This window comes from Eurytemora carolleeae, unplaced genomic scaffold (genome assembly GCF_000591075.1).
Source record: "Eurytemora carolleeae unplaced genomic scaffold, Eaff_2.0 scaffold47, whole genome shotgun sequence".
Classification (NCBI taxonomy): domain Eukaryota; kingdom Metazoa; phylum Arthropoda; class Copepoda; order Calanoida; family Temoridae; genus Eurytemora; species Eurytemora carolleeae.
The window spans coordinates 582943-592471 of NW_019396039.1; the positions used below are offsets into that span (position 1 = coordinate 582943).

Here is a 9529-nt window from a genome sequence, read left to right on the forward strand (position 1 = left end):
AAGGAATTTATTACTCCTTTTCTCTTTCGTCTCTTACATCGGTGGTTCCCCACAGCTTTAAACATATCGTTTTTCATCAAATAATTTCTTAAACCTTTAAATATTAAACATTTATTTTAGACCAAAAACTAAATTCAAGCTTTAGATTGTCAGAATCAAAGAGCTTCAAGGTTCTTTATTCGAGTAGAGGATGGGAAGAGGAGCTGGTGGAGGATTATAAAAGAGTAGAGGATTGGAAAGGGAGCTGGAGGATGAATGAATATACAAAAGTAGAGGCTGGAGAAGGAGAGGATGGGAACTTGGAAAGGCGAGCTGGAGGATGATTATACTAAAGTAGAGGCTAGAGAATGAGAGGATGGGAAGGGGAGCTGTAGGATGATTATACAAGAGTAGAGGTTGGAGAAGGAGAGGATGGGAAGGGGAGCTGGAGGATGATTATACAAGAGTAGAGGTTGGAGAAGGAGAGGATGGGAAGGGGAGCTGGAGGATGATTATACAAGAGTAGAGGCTGGAGAAGGAGAGGATGGGAAGGGGAGCTGTAGGATGATTATACAAGAGTAGAGGCTGGAGAAGGAGAGGATGGGAAGGGGAGCTGGAGAACAGAGGACGGAGATTTGAATAAAGCTGCTCCTCTTTCCTTCCTCAGCATATCTACAAGGTTCTCTTCTTCTGAAATATTAAAACGTTTATTGCCGGAAAAGATATTTTATTCTTAAAGGGACTGTCAACGTATATGCAAGATACCATGAACTAAAATTGTGCCATCAACGAATCACAAGAGTATCCTCTGGACTAAAATCTAAACCCCGTATTTGTTATTGTAAATTGAGAAATAATAACAGTTTTAAAGCTCATCTTTTCGTAATCTTACTAGAAAGGGATGATTTATTTGCCTTCCACAGTCTGTATGTATACTGTACAGTGTACAGTGTACACCTTGCTGTAGCTGCCTTAAAGTCGGCAGTGTACATCAAATAACCTCCAGTTGCGCTATGTTACATAAAGGATGAAAGGTTATCTTGCTCATTACTGATGGCATATTTAAATCTTAACATGAAGGATCACTTAAAGGATAACGTGGACAGTCCATTTGTTAAAGTTAGTTTACTGTGATGTTGTACTGGAGAGGTTGGAACTGATTGTATCCCCCAGTCTGAGAATCTCGCATTCTCTTCTTCTTTACGCGCAGCAGCTATCCTAGCGCGCCGGGCCTTCAAGCTGTTGTTGTGATTCTGCTCACAATAATACCTGGTAAACTTATATATGAAGTAATCAATGAAAAGGGGAAAATACTTGACTTGCAGGATACTTCGCGTCCCTGATATTTTGCGGATTTTCTAATTTCTTTTATATTGGTGGATCTCAATAAAGCCATCAGAATGGAAAATTTTTAGGCAATTTTTACAATTATTTACCGGTCTTAATCCTTCTCTGGGTTCTTTTGACGTTTTTTTAGATACAAATAAGTTATAATGATCAACTACCTCTCAAAATTGCTGACAATGATGGGTATAGGTAGGGACATAACGAGGGCTCCACTGATCGCACAGAATGTACCAACAAGTTTTCCTAATCCTGTTACAGGGAATATATCTCCATATCTAAACAAATTGCTGATATTCAATTCTTGTTCTACATGTTGCCAAGAGTACAATTATTTATTAAGAAAATACTAATATGATCTCTGAATTGTCCTTGAATTATATTTGAAAACAAATACTATATTTAAAAAGGTTCACAGATATGCAAATATTTTGTACACATTTGAAAAATATCTTTAAAAATATGATAAATCCAGTAATAATGGATAAGCATACCCGACTGTTGTCATCGTAATAACCACCCAGTAGAAGGATGTTGGTATACTTGTATACCCGGAATCTGCATCCTCAAATATTTAAATACACTAAATTCACCAATCTTTTCAATCTTTTCGGTTTAAAGTTGTTCCTGTGCACCAGACTGGTTTAAACTTTCGGTCATAATAATCATCGAGTTTTAGCCAGAAACCCTTCTTACGAAGAAATTAAAACTTTGCCACAAACTATAATATCAAAGGATCACTCCGTCAGGTTACAAAAACGGATTTGATAAGCAGAGTTTGTGGCAAAGACTCAAGTCCTTTCATATATTTGATCAACATTTTCTGCTCATTGGATTGTCCAAAATAACAAATGTGGTGTTAAATATACTATGAAGTAAGATTTAAAGACGAACAACTTTAAGATGATGAAATATAATGAATAACATGAAATTTAGGTTTTCTTATAGTTACTGTGAAAAAAAATTGACTATTCTCGGGAATATCTTTTGAGCGATATAATTTGTGCCTATTTCCTTTAATTGGGTGTATTATCTGGAATTTCAAAAGATAAATAACATGTTAAAGGATTTAGACCTAGAATATCTATGTTTGGAAGATCCAACGATTTCTTTGTTTGAAATACCCCCACGCTGATTTAAATAAACACCACCGTGGCTAAAAGCGAGATTGTTGATACTCATTTAAAAATATTCTAATATTAAATTACTTAGTTCTAGAATAATGTCTGTTTGTAAAAATAACCTGCTCAATGTAGAAGCAGAGACTGGAGAACACTAAACCTGCCATACCTAAACCATGTACTTATTGTTTGCAGTACATTAGGTTGAAGTGTACTTAACTCTCCTACTTTAAGTACAGTTCGAAAGTGACCAATATTTAACAAAAAGCTTCTTGCTTTTTATTTAAAATACGATTTAAATTATCTTTTGAATCTTTTTATTACGTTAGACTTTTTTTATTTTTATTTTTATACAATAAGAAAATTCAAAAGAAAAAGGGGGAGGATCATCAATAAATTGCAGTTGTTCAGTCTTAATTTTAAATTCATAGTTCAACCAAGTTTTAAATTTTATCAATTGCTACCATTAACAGAATTTATGAATTGTGTTTATTACTGAAATCTTAATTTGAACTGGAGATCCAAGAGTTTAAAGCGTTCCAAGGTTCCCTTGAAGTTAAGTTATTACAACAAATCGTATGAATAGCTTAGACTACACTCTACGTAACCCTAAATAGATACATCATGAAGGAACCCAATATATTTATTTTCAAAATTAAGTATACATAAAATTTGAAGCTAGGAACAGGTAAGATTATTTTTAAAATGTACATGTCGAGGGCTAGGAAAATGGTTCTCTGGATTTCTATGAGGCAAACCTAGATAAATGTATCTAGGGAAACAAAACGTAGCTGCACTCCAAGTTTTAAAATATTTCTCCCAGAAACTGCAGTTTATTTCTGTTGTAAAGATATTGAAGTTCATGGGACGGAATTGAAAGAAATGGAGAGAGATCGTTGAACAATCTACCACCACCGGATTAAATCCTGAATCACGGATTCAAGGATTTTAACATCTGCAGTAGATAGTTAAGCGACCTTTCCGATTCCCGTCCCTGAGGCTGGTCTAATCATATCTTCCAGTATTCTCTCTTACCTATGAATAGAATGAGTAATCCTAGTTCTCTAGAGCTCTGTCTCAGGGTAAACACAATAGACTGTAAACCAGAAGAATGTCTGAAAATATTTTATTTTTCTTTAAATTTGATTTAATATTGTAATAGTTAATAATAAAACAATAAAGATATTGAAATCCGAAAAAATTGTTTATGTTAAAGAGGACGTGAGGTCAAACTCTAATGAAACGCATAAAGTAACTTCCAGTATATATATTTCTTATAACCTATTACTAGAGGGTTCAGAAAAAGAGTAAATATCAAGATCACACGTGTAGATTCAAAGTACAATGCCCCGTATCCGTTCTATCTCATTCTTGTCGAAGTTGATTTAGGCGGCTAGGTATCGTCTTCCACAATGTCACAAAACTTCAATCAGTACTGTATGCATTATAACTTTTTATTGTATAAAAAACAGTTATATCTGAAACTTTTTTGGCTAATACCAATTGAAAATCTTTCTACTCGTGTGTTAGCAACATCACTGCTTCTCCTGTAGACTAACCAAACCATAGTATACAACGAGACCAATATACTTCTGGGAAATGTCTGCTAGAGAAACTGTCTTCCAGAAAAAGGAATTTGGGAAAGTGTCCGTTGGAAATGTATAATTGGGAAAGTTTTTACAAGGAAATGTTTATTTGGGAAAGTGATTGCTTGAAATGTGCATTTGGTAAAGTTTCTACTAGGAAATGTGTATTTGGGAAAGTGTCTGTTGGAAATGTGGATTTGAAAAGTGTCCGTTGAAAATGTGTATTTGGGAAAGTGTCTGCTGAAAATATGTATTTGGAAAGAGTATTTGGTAAAGTTTCATCTAGGAAATGTGTATTTGGTAAAGTTTCTTTTGGAAATGTGTATTTGGTAAAGTTTCTTCTAGGAAATGTGTATTTGGTAAAGTTTCAACTAGGAAATGTAAAATTGGGAAAGTTTTACTGGAAAGTGTGTATTTTGGAAAGTTTCAAATAGGAAATGTACATTTGGGAAAGTTTTACTAGGAAATGCGTTATTTGGGAAAGTGTCTGCAGGAGAGGTATATTTAGGAAAATGTATATTTGGGAAAGTGTCTGCTGGGATATCTATATTTGGGAAATTACTTCTTGGAAATGTATACTTTAGAAACTGTCTTCCAGAAAAAGGAATTTGGGAAAGTATCCAACATGCATTTACAAGAAGCTAATAATGATAATCAATTCTTCTAGAAATGATAATGTTTACCTGGCAAGTTTAAATATTCTGGCAAGCTTGAACACCCTGAACACCTGGAGGATCCCCTTGAACCCGGAATCCTCCTCCTCTTCGTTCTCCTCCGACATACCTAGCTCCACGTAGTACGGGATAATCGCCAGCACGTCCACTGCGTTTAACCCGTTCTTGAGAAAATCCAGCTTCTTGGGGGATCCAATCAATCTAGAAGCATCAACTGCTCAAAATGTCGAATTTAAACTTTAGAATGAAGGATAAATAAATGATTGATTCTACCATTGATTTCTTCACAAAAGAATTGAGTCCTTGCCACAACATCAAATTTCCTAATCTATATATCTTTGCAACCTTATGATATAATCTTTTTATTTTTTAAACTTGGATTATTTTATCTAATAGGATCTATAGTTTGAAATATCTAAGGACTATAACGACATTAGTTTGCAAAGATCTAAGGTTTTAAATATCAGAGTTTGTGGCAACGACTCAATTACTTTCTATTGAGAAATATGCCTAAATAACTATTCTGTAGAATTTTTGTTAAATTACAAACGAATTTGCTCTCTTACTAAGAAATTACAAACCGTAAAAACGTCTCATTATTATCCAATGAATCCTAAATTTTTTCTCTATAACACTGTACTTGCGTTTCATATTTGTTACCCAGCCGGTCTCTCCCTTTAAAGGTTTTAAGTAATTTAGAATGTATTATAATAAAATTACCTAAGAAAATACTCAAGAGTGAACCAAGCAATGCATACAGCTTCATTAAGAGCGAGCATTGGGTGCTCCACCGAGTTCTCATTCGCGTCTATGATCTACAAAAAGTTTCTTATTTGGCAATGGAAGTTGATTTTAGAACTTTTTTTACAGAGTTATATATTTTGTTGAAAAATAATCCTCGCTTTCTACAAATTATGGTATTGAGGGAAAAATAAATGAATTTTTGTTAACCTAAAAAAGCGAGTAAAAGCTGCCAGTTGAATGTTGATGAACAATTTTTCTTTTTTTCCCAAAACAATTTCTCCTATCTTCCCCATGCAGGTGGGGAAGGAGGGAGGGGGGTGGGGGTAATTCTTTCAAATACTTACTCGCATCCCAGGCATAGTATTGAGGGACATCCCAATAGTTGAAACAACCACAAATATCATTGAGATATAGGAGACGAACTGAGCTGCGCTAGACGTGTCAGGGTGCTCAATCAGATCCCACAAACATTTCTGGTATCTAAACAAACATTTCTAGGATCTAACAAACATTTCTGGTATCTAAACAAACATTTCTAGGATCTAACAAACATTTCTGGTATCTAAATAAACATTTATAGTATCTAAACAAACATGTCTGGTATCTATATAAAAATTTCTGGTATCTAAACGTATCTAAACGAACATTTCTGGTATCTTTACAAACATTTCTGGTATTTAAACGAATATTTCTGGTATCTAAACTAACATGTCTGGTATCTACGAAACGAAAATTCTCTAGAACATTCTTTGCACAGTTTTCAACAAATAATGAGACTGAGCTGGCTTTGAAGTGTCGCCAACCCTTGGCTCTTTGCGTAACTTTCCTGACCCTTTAAGTTTTCTATCAGAAGCTCTGGATATAAATATTTAAAACCTGTAAAGCGTTTTTTTCTAGCTCTCTAGTTTTGTAGGAGTTATTGGAAAAATCTTGATTGATTTTTAAATCTTCTATTTTATATTTCTTTTGGTAGAAATATTTTGGGAAGTAAAACACACCTGTTCTAAACCTTGACACAAAATATTTCTCAGCAACGGTTCCAAACCTTGACTCAAATGGTTCTAAACCTCGACACATGATTCCAAACCTTGACTCAAATGGTTCTAAACCTCGACACAAAGTTCCAAACCTTGACTCAAATGGTTCTAAACCTCGACACATAAGTCCAAATTTTAACATAAAATGATTCCGAACCTTAACACAAAATGGATCCAAATCTTGACAGAAAACTTATCGAAACCATAATAAACAGAGCTGTTCCAAACCTTGACATACAGTGGTTCCCAAATTCTTCCTCTGCTTCTTTTTGCATTTTGACACATTCGCTCTCCATACTCTAAATAAACAACTTTTTACGTACATAATTGTATATTATTTTTAACAATAAAAACCTAGGTCCAGGGGGGGGGTGCTTCATGACCTACCTCCAAAACAAATTCTAGTTTTCTGTCAAACTTGTTTTTACAGCAGGTTTCTAAACAACATTTTATGTATGTATTTAAATATTGATAGTAATTTTTTAAACTATTTCAATTAGATTTTTTATCGAGTTTTATATTTTTACTCACCAAGCAAATCCTCATTTATGCCCCAATATTCTAAATCTTCATTTTGTATGGATTTCTTTTTTTAGCAGAGAACCATGACATGTTTGAAAAGATGATGTAAAATTTTTCATGAATTACCTGTCAAAAAAGAATTCATTTTCTTGAAGAGAATAATCTGAGACAAGTTTAAAAATATCTTGATGAGTTTCAGCTCTAGCCAGGGCTCCCAACCTACTCCCAGGATACTTTAGACCAACAACAACAACATTCAGAATTTTTTTTTATTTACGAAACTAAGAAGCTGATTAATCGTCTCAAAACTCATATCTTCACAACCTGATGTCGAATTAATCTGCAAGATCATGTAGTTTCAAATATAAAATGTGGCAAAGATGTAGAAATAGTAAGATTTAGGTATTATGTAAGATATAGGCGGAAGGAATGACTGACATTAAGAATTATCAAATTCAAGAATACCTTTTATTATANGAAAAATTATAATGGGAGGCGAGGCTTGAATTGAGGAACAACTGAATTTAAAGAAATATGAACACTTCATGTAAAAACAAAGGAATTGAGTCTTTACCACAAATTCAGTTTATGTAAAACCTATAACTTGTAATCTTATGATGTAAACCTTTGATATTTAAAACTTACATTATTTGATTCAATAGCATTCATAGTTTGAAATATTAAAGGTCTACGTCATTGGGTTGCAACGATATTGAAATTAGAAAATCCGAGTTTGTGGCAAAAACTCAATTCATTTTATACTTTGTAACTATTATGACAGATACGTCGGTTAATATGTTATGGCCTGCATATTCAGAGTTATAAAAGTTAAAGACTAAAATGATAACGATGTTTCTTTTTTAAAAGATTAAATAAAGACGTGTTAAATTGTGTTCCCTGCTCCAGCATTTTCCACATAACTTCATGTCTAAAAGTAAAAAAAAATCAAACACAGAACACTCCAATTTAGATACAGGGTGTCCCAATAAACATGAGAATTCACTCACGAATTCGATATCGTTTTTTTAAATAATTCTTTGATTTAGTATAGTGATATCTACTGAGAAAGCTGTAATCTGTAAGAGTTTCGTCTGCTATGTTCACATTTTGTTTATGTTTTGACTGCATGCGGTTGTACTTAGTAAAACAAGAAAATTGCAGTATACAAACAGAGTAAACTTGTCCGTCTTCACTGTTCATCTTGCGGAGCCATCATATACACATCCTTGCAGTCTTTTACCCTTTTCATAAAATAAACTCTAGCAGACATAATAATATTATTGGTTTTGAACTTAGGTATTACAATGCTAATTCATAACAAAGACGATATCCAATTCGTCACTGAATTCCCATGATTTTTGGGAAATGAGAGGACTTGGTGACCGGGTAAAGAGGGACCCATTAATCTGTGGAATATAAGGACAAAGTTAAGCAATCTTATATTTATTGATGTTGTTAAAAAGCAGTATAGCTTGAAAATCAAATTATTAAATGAAATGAACCCACTTGCAAACTGCATAATAATTTCCTTGAGTTAGCAGTCGTCTTAATATTCCACCGTTTTATGAGTACCACTGTACCTCATCTAGTTTCTAATTTACACCCAGGTATGATAAAATCTAATTTATTTGGTTGCCTATAAGAAATTCAAAACCTTTTCATTCTTCTCAATTATTTCTCGTCAAAAAAGGATCTAACAAATTAATGTAAACATGACAGATTTCAATCCAACGCGAAAGAAACTAAACACTTGTGAAAAAATCTAATTTTCTAATCCTTATATCTTAGCAACCTGATGTAGTCGACTTTTGATATTTTTGATTAGGAATTTTACACCATCAGATTGTAAAGAAAGAAAGATTAGAAAAGGTAAATTTATTGAAGAGTTACCTGATCCCCCCGACGTTGAGTGCAACCCTCTTATTAACTTGACGGGCTCGGAGAATAAGAGAAGTATCAGGTCTGGATCCTTCAAAACTACCCCGGCACATAAAGTGCTCATATATCAACTGTTTCTAACATGATTCAGAAATTAAATTTGATAATAAAGTTTAACAATACTCTTCATAAAATTTAAACTGTGAGGCTTCGAATCGATTTGAGATAATGGAAGGAATAAAAAAAATCTGCAAAAAAATTATCACTCACTACAAACTCTATTTTGTAATCTCTCTTATCTTTCCACCTTTGATATTTCAAATTTTAATATTTGATCTAACATAATTAATAGTCTGAAATGTCAAAGGTATAGGGATTAGAGTATGAGGAGAGTAATCAGCTTTTATGTTGCTCCCATGTATATATTCCAGAAAAAACACAAAGCTTTATTAATTATTTCAAATTGTTAAGTTGAGTAAAATCATGTTAAAAAACCTTATTTGACTCTGGGACTGGAAGATCAAGAACCATGTTGGGTCGGAACTGTTTATTCTCCAGACTATTCTCTAGATACAGAACATCATCCACACACCTAGAGAAGGTTAGAGAATTATAAAACCAGAAAGATGTGAAAAATAAATTTA

The 9529-nt window shown here is 33.4% G+C and overlaps 2 protein-coding genes across 3 annotated transcripts; both read right to left on the reverse strand.

Moving 5' to 3' along the window:
- Positions 1-95: 95 nt before the first annotated feature.
- Positions 96-7052, reverse strand: LOC111700309 (potassium voltage-gated channel subfamily B member 1; the record flags this gene model as incomplete). The annotated part of the gene is given in 13 exon segments (XM_023471183.1): positions 96-194; positions 569-669; positions 1109-1248; positions 1485-1601; positions 1818-1888; positions 2567-2613; positions 3480-3559; positions 4714-4905; positions 5425-5519; positions 5793-5928; positions 6714-6784; positions 6873-6922; positions 7017-7052. Coding segments are annotated over 11 exon segments (1086 nt in total). The 3' UTR covers positions 96-155.
- Positions 7053-7111: 59 nt separating this feature from the next.
- LOC111700318 (potassium voltage-gated channel subfamily S member 1) lies at positions 7112-9477 on the reverse strand (the record flags this gene model as incomplete). 2 transcript variants are annotated; one of them, XM_023471203.1, is given in 4 exon segments in its annotated part: positions 7112-7240; positions 7905-7935; positions 8898-9004; positions 9381-9477. In XM_023471203.1, coding segments are annotated over 4 exon segments (346 nt in total), but the record flags the coding sequence as incomplete, so codon positions are not given.
- Positions 9478-9529: the final 52 nt, after the last annotated feature.